Here is a 17,392-nt window from a genome sequence, read left to right as displayed (position 1 = left end):
GGTTATTGGTAGAGGTGGGCTCAGGTGGCCTCACTCTAGTAGCTTTAGGGTCAACAATTGGTGGCTGGCCTCTTTTCTTTTGTATCCTTAGCATAGCTGTTAGCCTTTTCTTCTTCATTATTGATTCCCAAGATTTCAATAAAATATTGTTGTTTTATTGGCTTCTTTACATGCTTTTAATAAGAAAAAGATAAATATAATTTATAAAACAAAAATGTTGGGAAAATTGTTTGGCTTTCTTTCATTGCACTAGATATCTGACTATGGAGTCTTGAGTCTGATGACCTCCGTTCACAATTCCTTTGTGGTATCCATTTGGTGACTTTAGTGGGGGTCTGTCAGGTTCCATTATGTTTTTTTCTGTTTCGTCAAGAAACATAGGACTGCCTACAGCACTTTCTGCCAAATCTGTTGTAATCTGCAACAATACCATGATGCAAATGTGACCACGGCATTACTACGATTACTATGTGTGTTGCTTATCAATCAAAACTGGCTCACACCTACACCCTTTCAAAACATTATTGTTTATGGAAAATAGAGGTAGCCCTGATGGGAGCAGTGGCGTAACCTCTAAAGATCATGGGCTCTAATGCAAAATCTTCAAAATAACCTCTAACTATAATGGGTCTTTAATAGTGATGGGCGAGCGTGCTCGACACTGCTCGATACTCGATCGATCATTGGGGTGCAAGATCGAGTATCGAGCAGTGCCGAGTATTGCATGGTGCTCGAGTGCTCTGGTCCCTGTAATAAGCTCATTTGATTCTGAATCAGCTGAAGCCGAAATTCCCCTGCTGGGAGTGCAGGGACTCCTCTGTCAGTCGGACTCACTTTGTTAGTTGAAGAGCTCCGGGGGCATGGTCTCTCTCTCTGCCGTAAGAAGCTCATTTGAATCATCTGAGCCAAGTGCCGCACTGAAGCCAGGTATATACATTTATGTCTATCTATCTATCTATCTATCTATCTCCATATCTATCTCTATCTATCTCCATATTTACCTCCATATCTATCTCTATCTATCTCCATATCTATCTCTATCGGATGGATGGATATGGATGGATAGGGATGGATGGATGGATGGACATGGATGGATGGATATGGATGGATGGATATGGATATGGATGGATGGATATGGATGGATATGGATGGATATGGATGGATGGATATGGATGGATATGGATGGATGGATATGGATGGATATGGATGGATGGATATGGATGGACATGGATGGATATGGATGGATGGATATGGATCTATATGGATGGATGGATGGATATACCTGACTTGAGTGCTGCGTGTGGCTCAGATGATTCAAGTGAGCTTCTTACAAGGAGAGAGAGAGAGACCACGTCCCCAGAGCTCTTCAACTCACAAAGAGTCCAGTTGACAGAGGAGTCCCTGCTCTCCCAGCAAGGGAATTCCCATCTTCAGTGCAGAGTTGCTCAGCTGATTCAGAATTAGCTCCCTCTTTACTTATAGAGATCTCTCCTTCTCTCTCATCGTCCGCCTACCCGGCCGTCGAGGGCAGGTCTCTCGGAAAAGTGCTCGAGTCCTTCATTGACTTACATTTGGCTCGGTACTCGAGTTGAGCAGGTCAGAGCGTCCGACCTGCTCGATTCGAGTACCAAGCACTCGAGCAGTTCACTGCTCGCTCATTACTAGTCTTTAATAATATTGTTCTGTTCATATTGGCCAGGGAGATCTTTTGGGTCCCATTAGGCTCCCAGGTCAGGTGTGACTGAACCTCCCACACCCACTGTGTAGGAACATTAAGGTTTTTCTAATGCGGTTGTGGAAAAGATTGGTATAAATAGTATGGCAGAAACTAGCTAGGATGTGACTAAGTACATGCTCAAGATGAGGATACTTTATAAGCTGTAGCAATCCCTTAACTGCTCACCGTGTTGTAGGTTTCTGTCCCTGGTTTTGTATAATTATTACTTGGCGTCCATGTAGATGGGATAAGGATTTTAAAACTTCTGATATAAAGTCTTTCCCTTGTGGCCTGAAATAAATAACTTGTTGCTTTTTTTACCATTTCCTAGGAATAAAAAGCAAAACATTGGTTAGCATATACTACATATTGCCATTGCAAAATACATCAATGGGCATTAGTCAAAACAGCATTGTGATGGACAATAGACATCATCTTGTATATTGCTGCTTTTAAAGGGAAACTGTCAGTCTATTAATGTTTCTCAAACTGCAAGCAGTTTGAATCAAAGCCTGACTGTGCGAATTAAGGGATTTGGAGTTTCTTACCCTGTTCCTGAAGACAACAGACGCACTATGTGAGTATCGTTGTGCGGTTTTATATGTGAAGTAACGTGTGTCTAATGTAATGTGATATAATGTATTATGGTGATGTAAAGTATTAGAGCATACTGTAAATATAGCATAAAGATAGGCTTAGGACAGCATAGGATATGGAACAGGTTAGCATGTAGATAGGAAATGGTTAAGGTTAGGTTTAGCCCAGTGGGAGGGCACTAGTGCTGATAAGAAGGGGGGTACTTCCTGGTTACAGGAAGGTTGCTAGAGGCAGCATGAGCCAATTGTTCAGGGCAGTGGGCGGCCACATGGAGATCCCTCATAGACATTCCAACAGAGTCTGGAGCCCGGGACTTGGGCCAGGTACCATGGAGCGGGCCTGGTCTTCCGATATCACGAGGTTGGTGGACATGGAGTTACATAAGGGGCAGGTGGCCGGACCCGGGTGCACTTCCAGAGTGGACAACAAATCCCTGGGGCTAATGGAGTCTGTGGGCTTGGGGGTAGTCCAGAATGAGCGAGTGGCAGAAAAAAGAGTAGTTGAGCTAAGGAGGAAGGAAGTCTGCATTGCTGTGCCCATCCCACTTGTGCCCACCTGATGAACTTGGACTGTTTAGTAAAAGTTTGACTGTTACAAAGAACCTGGTGTCCCATGCATTGTGTGCGCCGGCTCCTGAGGACGGAAGCCCGGAGGCAGCAATGTGATAAGTGATTAAGAATGTATTTTCCAGAAACCATAATTTCTAAATAAATGTATCTTTATTATTTTCTTCTATTTTAGCAATTTTTAAATTCTTTATTTCATAGTGTAACACTGGTGGGTGTGAACCCACTGCGCCATGGGCTGGGCTTACCCTGGAGGGGCGCGACTAAGTGTCTACCTCACTAGAACCCTGAATATAGGCCGGGCAAAGGAGTGGTGGAAGGAGCTACCTAATAAACCTGCTACTGCCTAGGGATAGGCAGGGGAAGTCAAACCCTGCAGGACACAGCAGGGTTAAATTCCTATAGCCAGGTGGAGATTCTCAAGGAGCAAAGCTGGCAGTGAGTACAAAGCAGCTCAGGAAGATAGTCTGACGCTGGGGAAGCAGAGTGGTGAATGCAGTGAGTAGAGCGGCGCTGAGAAGGTATGCAAGACTCTGGCGTGACAAATAGTAATGGATTTCTTAACACAATCATCCACATGACTCATAAGAAAGTCATAAAAAAGTTCAAACTCCATTAAGCTCAACAATGAAATCGAGGATGTATCTAAGGAAGTAAACATTATGCTCAACATTAAAAGGTTTTTCCCATCTCATACATTTATGGCACATTCACAATACATACCATATGTGTATAAATAAAATGAAAAAAAAAAAAACAAGGCTGATTTTCAATATTGCTGTCAAAATCTAAACTTACATAACCCATAAAAAACTCAATTTTTAAGCGGTTAAAAGGATTTTCCCATCTCTTACATTTATGGCATATTCACAGTATATGCCCTATATACAGTGGTGTGAAAAAATGTTTGCCCCCTTCCTGATTTCTTATTCTTTTGCATGTTTGTCACACCTAAATGTTTCAGATAACAAAACAAATTTAAATATTAGACAAAGATAACACAAGTATACACAAAATGCAGTTTTTAAATGAAGGTCTTTATTATTAGGGAAAAAGAAATCCAAACCTACAGGGCCCTGTGTGAAAAAGTGATTCCCCCTCCTTAAAACATAAATTAACTGTGGATTATCACATCTTTGGGAAGCTGAGTTCAATTTCCCTAGCCACACACAGGCCTGATTACTGGCACACCTTTTCTCAATCAATAAATCACTTAAATAGGATCTGCCTGACAAAGTGAAGTAGACCAAAAGATCCTCAAAAGCTAGACATCATGCTGCATTCCAAAGAAATTCAGGAACAAATGAGAAACAAAGTAATTTAGATCTATCAGTCTAGATTATTTTCTAAAGCCATTTCTAAAGCTTTGTGACTACAGCGAATCACAGTGAGAGCCATTATTCACAAATGGTGAAAACATGGAGCAGTGATGAACCTTCCCAGGAGAGGCCGACAACCCAAAATTACTCCAAGAGCAGAGCAACGACTCATCCTAGAAGTCACAAAAGAACCCGCAACAACATCCAAAGAACTGCAGGCCTCAGTTAAGGTCAGTATTCATGACAAAAACCACTGCTGGGGAAAAAGAACATAAAGACCCGTCTCAGTTTTGCCAGAAAACATCTTGATGATCTCCAAGATTTTTGGGAGAATACTTTGTGGACTGACGAGACAAAAGTTGAACTTTTTGGAAGGTGTATGTGCCATTACATCTGGCGGAGAAGTAACACAGCATTTCAGAAAAGGAACATCATACCAACAGTAAAATATGGTAGTGGTAGTGTGATGGTCTAGGCCTATTTTGCTGCTTCAGGACCCGGAAGAGTTGCTGTCTACCAAAAAATCCTGAAGGAGAATGTCCGGCCATCTGTTCATAACCTCAAGCTGAAGCGAACTTGGGTTATGCAGCAGGACAATGATCCAAAGCACATCAGCAAGTCCACCTCTGAATGGCTTAAGAAAAACAACAATAAGACTTTGGAGTGGCCTAGTGAAAGTCCTGACCTTAATCCGATTGAGATGCTGTGGCATGACCTTAAATAGGCGGTTCATGCTCGGAAACCCTCCAATGGGGCTGAATTACAACAATTTTGCAAAGATGAGGGGCCAAAATTCCTCCAGAGCGTTGTAAAAGTCTCTTTGCCAGTTATCACCAATGCTTTATTGCAGTTGTTGCTGCTAAGGGTGGCCCATCCAGTTATTAAGTTTAGGGGGCAATCACTTTTTTACACAGGGTGCTGTAGGTTTGGATTTCTTTTTCCCTTAATAATAAAGACCTTCATTTGAAAACTGCATTTTGTGTTTACTTATGTTATCTTTGTCTATTAAACATTATTACATGTAACAAACATGCAAAAGAATAAGAAATCAGGAAGGGGGCAAACACTTTTTCACACCACTGTATACTGTATAGTGATGTGGGTCCCACCTATGGTATCTGCATCTATCTCAATAACCGGGTCCTGATGCTCTCTGCTTCCAGTGAAGTGTGGTTTGGAATTCTCATACGAATGATTAGGAATTTATTTATATTTAGCTTGGGCCATCCAGAAACCATTGGCAGAAAGTACTGTATATACCCTATACAGAACATACATTTATCTATTTTGACAAAATAATATTTCCATGTAATTTGTAAAGAACAATATGTACATGATTCATGTGAGAAGTATAGTCTGAAGCATAAATCCAAATATCATCTAGATAGATAACCTCTATTTGACTTAGGGTTCGCTCCGATTAGTGTATAAATTGGGCGAGTGCAATGTGAGAAAAAATCGCATTGCATCTGACCATATTATTCAACGAGTCAGAGCCGATCTGCCAGTTTTTCCTCAGTTTTAATCAGGCTGTAATCACAGGATGCTGAAAGTGGCCGTGTATATCGGACGAGGCTCGCCAATGCAAGTCAATGATAGATAGATACTGTAGATATCCTGTATATATATAATTTCACAAGCCCTCTACATATAATAAACTTGCACCCTTTAGTGCTTTTCATGTGGCACTAAAGGGTGTTTAGCCTTGTTTAACCTAATAAATAAATAATTTAAAAACACGACTTGGGGTCCCCCTATTTTTGATAACCAGCATGGTAAAGTTGATATTATTAGGCTGGAAAGATCCATGGATATTTGGTCTCTCCCAGCCTAAAAATACCAGCTCAGAGCCGCCGCAGAAGTGGCGCATCACATAAGATGCGTCAATTCTGGAACTTTGCCCGGCTCTTCCTAATTGCCCTGGTGTGGTGACAATTGGGGTAATGGTTTATGGTTTTGATGTCAGCTGTGATTTGTCAAAAATCACAGCTGACATCAAGCCCTGGTGTTAGTAATGGAGAGGTGTCTATCAGACACCCCATTACTAACCTAGTAGTCAAAATAGTGTTTCCCATGATAAAAACTAAATTGCAATACACAGTAAAACCATATAAAGTTTTTCCATGACCTTCTTTACTATGCTGCACAGGAACCTGCATTTATAGGTTCTGTACTGAATTATCACTCGACATTCTCAACTGCATTATATCAATTGGCTCTACTATTTTCTGTGCTATCTGAATAAGCTCTATGCTCAAAACACAAACTTGTCTTTAGAATTAATCACTTTTTTGTTTTTTAAAGCACTTTGCAAATGTACACACCTACAAGATGGATTAAAGTAGAGGATATCAACTTGCTTAAAGGGTTATTCCCAAAATACTAAGTTACACACTTTCCTTAGGATAGGGGATAACTTACTGATTGCTGATAGTCCAACCACTGGGACCCAGTGCGATCCCAAGTACAAGGCTCTAGAACCCAAGTATCAGACTTTGAAGAACCTTGTCTTGAATGAAGTGGAGGTGTGCATGCTTGACCTCTGCTATATTCACTGCCTCTGCGACTGCCAAAAATAGTGTCTTTGTGTGATTAGATGCAGCCATAATTTCCAACATACAATAGAATAGAGCATTCAGCATTGTAGCCAGGCTTATCTGTATCTGTGTCTAATATGCTGGCTAAGCCCAGCGGTTACTGGTTCCCCTCCCCCTCTGCTAACGATTCTGTAGTGCCCCGAGGGCTCGGTCGCTACAGGGGTATTGCACCTCTGCCAGAGGTGTGATATTCCACTCCCGGGTAAGGATGGAGTATGGGCCAGGGCTCAGGTAGCTGCATGCAGCACACACACCCCATTTCCGGGGGACAGCTCAACGGTGCTCCCATTAGACAGTAATGCAGGCACGACAGAACCTGTCCCTGGCTGGAGTGGGGAGGGGGGAGGAAAACCCAGTGATGTAGGAGCAGGAGGGGACGGTTCCTGAGCGTAGGTAGGAGCTCATTGGTTGCTGGTCACCTGGGCTCATGTTCTAGAGGGAAGTATAAAAGGTGGGCACCATCTTAGATAGAGGTTCGAGTTCAGTCAGAGAAGACAGGGAGCAGAGGCTCTGTAGGAGCTCTGCTCAGAGGCAGGCCTAGAGAAAAGACCGGGGACTGAGAGGAGAAGGAACGGAGGAGAAGAGAAGGAACAGGAAAGGGAAAGAAGTGGCCAAGAAACAGAAGGGCTCAGGAACAAGAAGGTGGAAGGTACCCTAAGGACCAACGTGAATCGGGTGACGGGTCAGGCAAGAAGAGGGTACCGGATCCCAATTTGGTGGAAGCTAATAATCTTCAGCCAAGAACCGGAGGTCGTGACCATCACTTGGTGCGACCCCTTGCTAAACCTTGCTAGGAAGGCATACCATATAGGGTAGCGGGAAACGGGGCCCACGTTTGTCCTCATAAACCCGCGGGAGCTGGACAAAAGTTTGGTCACTGGCGGGGCATGAGCCGAAGGAAGGATAGGAAGGAGCTCTGAACCAAACTCCTGAAGTGCCTGGGGGTTGACCGAGTCCCTCACCTGGTGGACACCGCACGGCTTGGGTGGTCACTGCTGGCGCCGAAGTGACCCGGAGCATATGAACTGTGACTAAAAGACATTGGACTGCAGTACGTTGTCTGTGTACTCCTTGCTCCTCCAGCACTAACGGCACTGGGACTCTCTACACCATCACCCCCACCATCCTCTACACTGCCCTGGGGCTACACTCATCCCGTGGGGAGTTGTACTATTCCCTGCTGCATCCCCAACACCAGCCTCAGCGGTCTGCCTTGCAGCGGCGGTCCTGCCTGACCGCAATCCACGGGTGGCGTAGTCGGACATTACCTAAAACACATCATAGACTACCACTGGTCTGACCACCCTGAGCCACGGGACCGGGTCGCCACTACTACTCCCAGCATTGCCCTGAAGTCCGGTCTCGAGTGCCCCACGGCCCAGGGGGCGAGTCAATTCTCCTGCTTATCATATTTATTTATTTATTTATTTATTTTACCCACTTATATAGCGCCATTAATTCCACAGCACTTTCTAGACATCTATGTCTAGGATCAAGAGTGTCAGCACTCAAAAAAGGGGGGTGCTATTTTTCCAACTGCGGCCCGCTGTCTCCGGCACTTATCGTGTCACACCGCTCTAAGCGCACTTCAGACATCGGCTTTCTTCGGATGTTTCCGGCTCGTCCAGGCTCCTCGCGCATGCGCACTGACACCTTTCACTAACGCGCGCATCCGGAAGTGAAGTATGCACGGCGGGTATATTTAAAGACCGCGGTCAGTCACTCCTGCGCATCCTCACTGCACGGACGCACCTTTCTTACCGCTCTGCGACCCTCACGATTCCAGTTATGTAACCCCCCTTCTAGGTCACTTATGTGGGCGCTAGTCCTCTTCTTTCTGGATTTATTCTGACTCTCCTAGGTCTTGTATTGGTTCCTCCTCCCCTTTACATATATAGTGTCACTGGTCTATATTAACCTTTGGTATACTCCTAGGTCAATCTTATTTTTACCTTTACTGGTATTCTAGCCTCTATACTCATTAAGACACCAATTTCTTTTGTCTCTTGTGCTACAGTCTTATATTATGGTTATTAATTTTATTTTTTCTATATTATACAGTACAGACCAAAAGTTTGGACACACCTTCTCATTTAAAGATTTTTCTGTATTTTCTTGACTATGAAAATTGTACATTCACACTGAAGGCATCAAAACTATGAATTAACACATGTGGAATTATATACTTAACAAAAAAGTGTGAAACAACTGAAAATATGTCTTATATTCTAGGTTCTTCAAAGTAGCCACCTTTTGCTTTGATGAATGCTTTGCACACTCTTGGCATTCTCTTGATGAGCTTCAAGTGGTAGTCACTGGAAATGGTTTTCACTTCACAGGTGTGCCCTGTCAGGTTTAATAAGTGGGATTTCTTGCCTTATAAATGGGGTTGGGACCATCAGTTGTGTTGTGCAGAAGTCAGGTGGATACGCAGCTGATAGTCCTACTGAATAGACTGTTAGAATTTGTATTATGGCTAGAAAAAAGCAGCTAAGTAAAGAAAAAACGAGTTGCCATCATTACTTTAAGAAATGAAGGTCAGTCAGTCTGAAAAATTGGGAAAACTTTGAAAGTGTCCCCAAGTACAGTTGCAAAAACCATCAAGCGCTACAAAGAAACTGGCTCACATGAGGACCGCCCCAGAAAAGGAAGACCAAGAGTCACCTCTGCTTCTGAGGATAAGTTTATCCGAGTCACCAGCCTCAGAAATCGCAGGTTAACAGCAGCTCAGATTAGAGACCAGGTCAATGCCACACAGAGTTCTAGCAGCAGACACATCTCTACAACAACTGTTAAGAGGAGACTTTGTGCAGCAGGCCTTCATGGTAAAATAGCAGCTAGAAAACCACTCCTAAGGACAGACAACAAGCAGAAGAGACTTGTTTGGGCTAAAGAACACAAGGAATGGACATTAGACCAGTGGAAATCTGTGCTTTGGTCTGATGAGTCCAAATTTGAGATCTTTGGTTCCAACCACCGTGTCTTTCTGCGACGCAGAAAAGGTGAACGGATGGACTCTACATGCCTGGTTCCCACCGTGAAGCATGGAGGAGGAGGTGTGATGGTGTGGGGGTGCTTTCCTGGTGACACTGTTGGGGATTTATTCAAAATTGAAGGCATACTGAACCAGCATGGCTACCACAGCATCTTGCAGCGGCATGCTATTCCATCCGGTTTGCGTTAAGTTGGACCATCAATTATTTTTCAACAGGACAATGACCCCAAACACACCTCCAGGCTGTGTAAGGGCTATTTGACCAAGAAGGAGAGTGATGGGGTGCTATGCCAGATGACCTGGCCTCCACAGTCACCAGACCTGAACCCAATCGAGATTTTTTGGGTTGAGCTGGACCGCAGAGTGAAGGCAAAAAAGGGCCAACAAGTGCTAAGCATCTCTGGGAACTCCTTCAAGATTGTTGGAAGACCATTTCCGGTGACTACCTCTTGAAGCTCATCAAGAGAATGCCAAGAGTGTGCAAAGCAGTCATCAAAGCAAAAGGTGGCTACTTTGAAGAACCTAGAATATAAGACATATTTTCAGTTGTTTCACACTTTTTTGTTAAGTATATAATTCCACATGTGTTAATTCATAGTTTTGATGCCTTCAGTGTGAATGTACAATTTTCATAGTCATGAAAATACAGAAAAATCTTTAAATGAGTAGGAGTGTCCAAACTTTTGGTCTGTACTGTATATATTCACACCCGCGAATGTTTCTTTTTTCTATTTGATTTCTTATGGATATATTTTGTGACTGTCTATGTAAGATCATACATGCGCTTAATAACATATGTATGTAATTATATACACGCATTTTTTGTATTTTCAGACTGTGTCATTATATCTTTTGTTATGTATTGATACAGATAACCTTGACAAAGGCAATAATATGCCGAAATGTTGGATTTGATCTGTTTACTTTTTTGTCGGCTGTGAATAACATTTTCAATTTATGCATCAACTTTTGTATCTTTATGACTGCTGAAGGTTATATTTATCTGAATACTTTCTAGACATCATCATCACTGTCCCCATTGGGGCTCACAATCTAAATTCCCTATCAGTATGTCTTTGGAGTGTGGGAGGAAACCGGAGAACCCGGAGGAAACCCACACAAACACAGGGAGAACATACAAACTCCTTGCAAATGTTGTCCTACAATATATCAGTAAACCACATTATTCGTTAGCTAAAAGTAATAGAAATAATAATTAAAAATAAGTTGTCTTGCGTCTATTAACATACAATAGTCTGTATACTTCACTAGTTTTCTCATACTATTGTCCTACCTGAATTTTTTCAATAATTCTGATATCTTCTTTCACTTCTGGATTGATTGCAAACACGATATCTTCGTATCCTCCATCGTTAACCTTTACCAAAGACCCTTCACTAGTATTAAGCAATAGAGAGATTAATAGTGACACCAGCACATGACGGAGAGCCATCTTACATCTTGCACAGCCGGATGTTGAAATCAGTTTCTTGAAAGCTATAATACTGTCTTATCAATTGAACTTTGCTACATATTAGAAATAATGCGCAATAGATGTGCCATTAAGTTGTCAATCACAGAATTGATCTAACGACTTGAAGGAAATGATTGGGATAAACACAACTGATTATTTGTCTTTGCATACTGGAGATAATTTAGAGCAAAAATTGGATAGTTGAGATTTCTTACTGATTTGGGAAACGGAAAGAAAGCTGTAAACGTAAGTCACAGTCTGATAACTAAACTAGTGTGCGGAATCGAATGGATCCACCTGTTCTTCACCAGAGAACCTCTCAAGGAGGTTTGAACCTCAGAGAATGGATCTCCAGGTGCTTTGAACTGCCTGGATGGTACTGAGCCGAATCAGCGATGTGACACAACAGAGTAGGCAGGTTGCAGCCATTGGTAAAACTTATGAAGTCAACGATGTATAATAAATTTAGTGGATAAGACAGTTACCCTAAACAATTATCAAACCACAAACGCAAACATATGAAGAAAAATCCAAGGAGCGAGACCAGATACAAATCATAGAGTGAATGTTTTTCACCCTGTGATTTGTATCTGTACTCACTCCCTGGCTCAGACTGAAAAATCAAAAAAGGCTAGTAGGAATGTCCAGGAAATGGCTATTGACAAGCTGAGAAGGATTAGAAGGATTAGAATGGCCCTTTCTTCGAAGGGGGTCCGATAACTTGCACCCACACCAATCAGCTGCTAGCTGGATGTACGCATTATTCATTGGCTGCTCCTGGGTAATACAGATCATCTCCTACATAATCCACGTTTGGTAATGGACCAAAATTGGCCCGTTCAAAGTGTAATTGTCATTTTATAAACATTTTTCCATATTACAGGTGGTGCATACTATTGTTCTTAAGTGGACGTCCAAGTTCTGAGTCCACCACCGATTAGTCAAAACTCCACTGTGAGTACTCTTGCATGAGCTGCACGCACAGCATGATTTATAGGCTTAATTGTAAGTATGTGGGTCTCTACACAGCTCTACAGACCCCTAGACTTACTATTGAACCCTTCCAATATTCTGTGTGTGCAGCTCATTTAGGAGTTGCATACTTCAGAATGGTGTTTTAACTGATCGAAAGGGACCAGTAACAACAATCAGCGTCTGTAATATATAAAACTTTTATTAAATGACAGTTACAGCTGATGACTGTCCATTCTGACTCATAGTCCATAGGTTATATGTCTCCACTGAACTAACCCAACAGGTGACCCAACAATATTAAGGGATTGTAAATACCAAAATAATAAAATTCAATTCTAAATTTCGGCAGACAGACAACGATCTAATTAATTAAAATCTTCAGTTGTTGTGCCTCTGATCCCCTTCTATTATAGACAATTGAAATTATTTGTCTGTGCTACACACTGTTGTGCTGGCTTGATGATACCAGCTTGTAAAATTTCAATCCCTTTATCTCCAAAGGTGGTTTGCTTAATGATCAGGCTGATTTTTACAATTTTGACCAGTGTCACTTTATGAGGTAATAACTCTGGAATGCTTCAACGAATCCCACTGATTCTGAGAAAGTTTTTTCATGACATATTGTACTTCATGATAGTGGTAACATTTATTCGATATGACTTGCACTTATTTGTGAAAATTTTCAAAATTTGAATTTTCATGCCCTTAAATCAGAGAGATAGGTCACACAAAATAGTTAATAAATAACATTTCCTACATGTCTACTTTACATCAGCACAATTTTGGAACCAACATTTTTTTTTTGTTAGGAAGTTATAAAGAGTTAATAGTTGACCAGCGATTTCTCATTTTTCCCCCAAAATTTACAAAACCATTTTTTTAGGGACCCCATCACATTTGAAGTGACTTTGAGGGGCCTTTATGACAGAAAATACCCAAAAGTGATACCATTCTAAAAACTGAACCCCTCAAGGTGCTCAAAACCACATTCAAAAAGTTTATTAACCCTTCAGGTGCTTCACAGGAATTTGGGGAATGTGGAAGAAAACAATGAACATTTAACTTTTTTCACAAAAAATGTTACTTTAGACCCATATTTTTTTATTTTCGCAAGGGTAACAGGAAAAAATGGACCCCAAATGTGTTGTGCAATTCCTCCTCAGCATGCCAATACCCCATATGTAGGTGAAAACCACTCTTTGGGCACACAGCAGGGTTCGGAAGGGAAGGAGTGACATTTGACTTTTTGAATGTAAAATTTGCTTGAATAATTAGCGGATGCCATGTCGTGTTTGGGTAGCTCCTGATGTGCCTAAACAGTGAAACCCCCTCACAAGTGACTCCATTTTGGGAACTATGGCAACTAGACCCCTCAGGAAACCTATCTAGATGTATAGTGAGCACCTTGAACCCCCAGGTGCTTCATAGAAGTTTATAACATTGAGCCATGAAAATAACATTTTCACATTTTCCCACAAAAATGTTTTTCAGCCCCCAATTTTGCATTTTCAGAAGGGTAACAGGAGAAATTGCACCATGCAATTTGTTGTTCAATTTCTCCTGAATAAGCCGATACCCCATATGTGGGAGAAAACCACTGTCTGGGCGCACAACAGGGTTTGGAAGGAAGGAGTGCCGTTTGACTTTTTGAATGTAAAATTTGCTTTAATAATTAGCGGACCCCATGTCACGTTTAGGGAGCCCCTGATGGCCTAAATAGTGCAAACCGCCAACAACTGACCCCATTTTGGAAATTAGACCCCTCAGGGAACTTATCTAGATTTGTGGTGAGCACCCTGAACCCCCAGGTGCTTCACAGAAGTTTATAACGCAAAGCCGTGAAAATAAAAAAATCCAACTTTTTCCACAAAAATGATCTTTTAACCCCAATTTTTTTATTTTAAGTTAGGTAAGAGGAGAAAATGGACACCAAAAACTGTTGTGCAATTTCTTCTGAGTATGCAGATACTCCATATGTGAGGAAAACCACTGTTTGGGTGCATGGCAGGGTTCAGAAGGGAAGGAGCACTGTGTGACTTTTTGAACGCAAAATTGGCTGCAATAGAGAGCGGACGCCAAGTTGCATTTGGAGAGCCCCTGAAGCTCCTAAACAGTGGAAACCCCCACCAGTGACACCATTTTAGAAACTAGACCCCTCAAGGATTTTATCAAGGGGTATAGTGAACATTTTGAACCCAGAGGTATGACACAAAATTTGATAACATTAGGTCATCATATTGGTCATCTTATTGAATAAATTGTCATTAGTTTTGAGCGCAAGTGCTCAAAGTTTGCATCGGGTACTCGGGTATGCACCAAGTATTGCGACTGTTCAAGTGACATGCTCGAGTCCCCGCCCCGCATGTTTCACGGTTGTTAGACACCCAAAAAAACATGTGGGGATTGCTCGTGCATGGCAGGCAATCCCCACTTGTTTTTTTGGGCTGCATAACAGCCGTGAAACATATGGGGTGGAGACTCGAGCATGTCACTCGAGCACCCTCTATACTTGATGCAAACTCAAGTAGTGAGCACTTGTGCTCAACACTAGTCGCCATATTGTAATCACTTTTTTCTTTACTTTTGAAAAAATCCCAACCCCAACATGACGCTAACCCCAACCGTAATACAACCCTAGCCCTAACACTAACCCTAACACTAAAGTAACCCTAACCGTAACCCTAATCCTAACCTTAACACAACCCTAACCCTAACACAGCCCTAACCCTAGCATTAACCCTAATCCTAACCCTAACACAACCCTAATCCCAACACAACCCTAACCCAACCCTAACTCTAACCCAACCCTAACGCCAACACAACCCTAACCCTAACACAACCCTACCCCTAACTCAACCCTAACCCTAGCACAACCCTAAACCTAGAGTTTATTTTTTACGCCGTTCCTTGTGCGGTATAAGTAATTAAACGACTTTATTCTTTTGGTCGGTGCGGGTTTTTATGTTTGGCAACTGTCACACACTAAAAGACGCTTTTTTTTTCAAAGACTAGTTTTTGCAATCATTTTTCCATATTTCGGCTAACAGAGTCATGTAAGAGCTTGTTTTTTTTTTTTTGCGGGACAAGTTGACGTTTTTATTGTTACCATTTTCTGGCAAATGACACTTTTTGATCGCTTTCTATTCTGAATTTTGGGAGGCAGAATAAACAAAAACCAACAATTCAGGATTTTTTTTTTCTATGCCGTTCCGCATGTGTTAAAATTGATAAGGCAGCTTTATTCTTCGGGTCAGTACGTTTACAGCGATACTACATTTGTATTTTTTTATGTCATGACGACTACGGGTCACCATGACAACGATCGGGACCTCATGCATTGGGGGCATCACAACCCTGGACCAGACCTAAATCAGGGACAATAAAACTTTCATACTCCTTATCTATGAACTTCCCCAATATTTATTGCCATGACTGTCTCTCTCCTTCCCACATTGATAGTTCTGCTTCACATCACTTGTCTTATTCTATATCCTGTTGTGTACAGTTATATGAAAAAGTTTTGGCACCCCTATTAATCTTAAGCTTAATGTTTTATAAAAATTGGTGTTTTTGCAACAGCTATTTCAGTTTGATATATGTAATAACTGTTGGACACAGTAATGTTTCTGCCTTGAAATGAGGTTTATTGTACTAACAGAAAATGTGCAATCTGCATTCAAACAAAATTTGACAGGTGCATAAGTATGGGCACCTCACCAGAAAAGTGACATTAATATTTAGTAGATCCTCCTTTTGCAAAAATAACAGCCTCTAGTCACTTCCTGTAGCTTTTAATGAGTTCCTGGATCCTGGAGGAAGGTATTTTTGACCATTTCTCTTTACAAAACAATTCCAGTTCAGTAAAGTTTGATGGTCGCCGAGCATGGACAGCCCTCTTCAAATGATCCCACAGATGTTCATTGATATTCAGATCTGGGGACTGGGATGGCCATTCCAGAATGTTGTAATTGTTCCTCTGCATGAATGCCTGAGTAGATTTGGAACGGTGTTTTGGATCATTGTCTTGCTGAAAGATCCATCCCCTGCGTAACTTCAACTTTATCACTGATTCTTGAACATTATTGTCAAGAATCTGCTGATACTGAGTGGAATCCATGCGTCCCTCAACTTTAACAAGATTCCCGGTGCCGACATTGGCCACAGAGCCCCAAAGCATGATGGAACCTCCACCAAATTTTACTGTGGGTAGCAAGTGTTTTTCTTGGAATGCTGTGTTTTTTTGCCACCATGCATAACACCTTTTTGTATGACCAAACAACTCAATCTTGGTTTCATCAGTCCACAGGACCCTCTTCCAAAAAGAAATTGGCTTCTCCAAATGTGCTTTTGCATACCTCAGCCGACTCTGTTTGTGGTGTGCTTGCAGAAACGGCTTCTTTCGCATCACTCTCCCATACAGCTTCTCCTTGTGCAAAGTGCGTTGTATAGTTGACCGATGCACAGTGACACCATCTGCAGCAAGTTGATGCTGCAGCTCTCTGGAGGTGGTCTGAGGATTGTCCTTGACTGATCTCACCATTCTTCTTCTCTGCCTTTCTGATGTTTTTCTTGGCCTGCCACTTCTGGCTTTAACAAGAACTGTCCCTGTGTTCTTCCATTTCCTTACTATGTTCCTCACAGTGGAAACTGACAGGTTAAATCTCTGAGACAGCTTTTTGTATCCTTCCCCTGAACAACTATGTTGAATAATCTTTATTTTCAGATCATTTGACAGTTGTTTTGAGGAGCCCATGATGCCACTCTTCAGAGGAGATTCAAACAGGAGAACAACTTGCAAGTGGCCACTTTAAGTAGCTTTTCTCATGATTGCATACACCTGGCTATGAAGTTCAAAGCTCAATGAGGTTACAAAACCAAAAAAAGTGCTTTAGTAAGTCAGTAAAAAGTAGATATGAGTATTTAAAACAAGAAAATGATAAGGGTGCCCATACTTATGCACCTGTCAAATTTTGTTTGAATGCAGATTGCACATTTTCTGTTAGTACAATAAACCTCATTTCAAGGCAGAAACATTACTGTGTCCAACAGTTATTACATATATCAAACTGAAATAGCTGTTGCAAAAACACCAATTTTTATAAAACATTAAGCTTAAGATTAATAGGGGTGCCCAAACTTTTTCATATAACTG

General features: G+C 41.8%; 1 protein-coding gene across 1 annotated transcript in view; it reads right to left on the bottom strand.

Moving 5' to 3' along the window:
* Positions 1-11,289, bottom strand: part of LOC141156779 (calcium-activated chloride channel regulator 3A-1-like) — a 69,148-nt gene extending 57,859 nt beyond the window's left edge. The window contains exons 1-2 of the mRNA XM_073643157.1: positions 11,086-11,289; positions 1,904-2,044 (exon numbers count right to left, since the gene is read on the bottom strand). Coding sequence (XP_073499258.1) covers positions 1,904-2,044; positions 11,086-11,244 — 300 coding nt within the window. The 5' untranslated portion in view covers positions 11,245-11,289. The remainder of the gene's footprint in view (positions 1-1,903; positions 2,045-11,085) is intronic.
* Positions 11,290-17,392: the final 6,103 nt, after the last annotated feature.

This window comes from Phyllobates terribilis, unplaced genomic scaffold (assembly GCF_046119375.1).
Source record: "Phyllobates terribilis strain yellow unplaced genomic scaffold, ASM4611937v1 Scaffold_8__6_contigs__length_399053987, whole genome shotgun sequence".
Taxonomy (NCBI): Eukaryota; Metazoa; Chordata; class Amphibia; order Anura; family Dendrobatidae; genus Phyllobates; species Phyllobates terribilis.
Note: the sequence above shows the minus strand (reverse complement) of the source record. Positions and strands in the feature narration are given on the sequence as shown.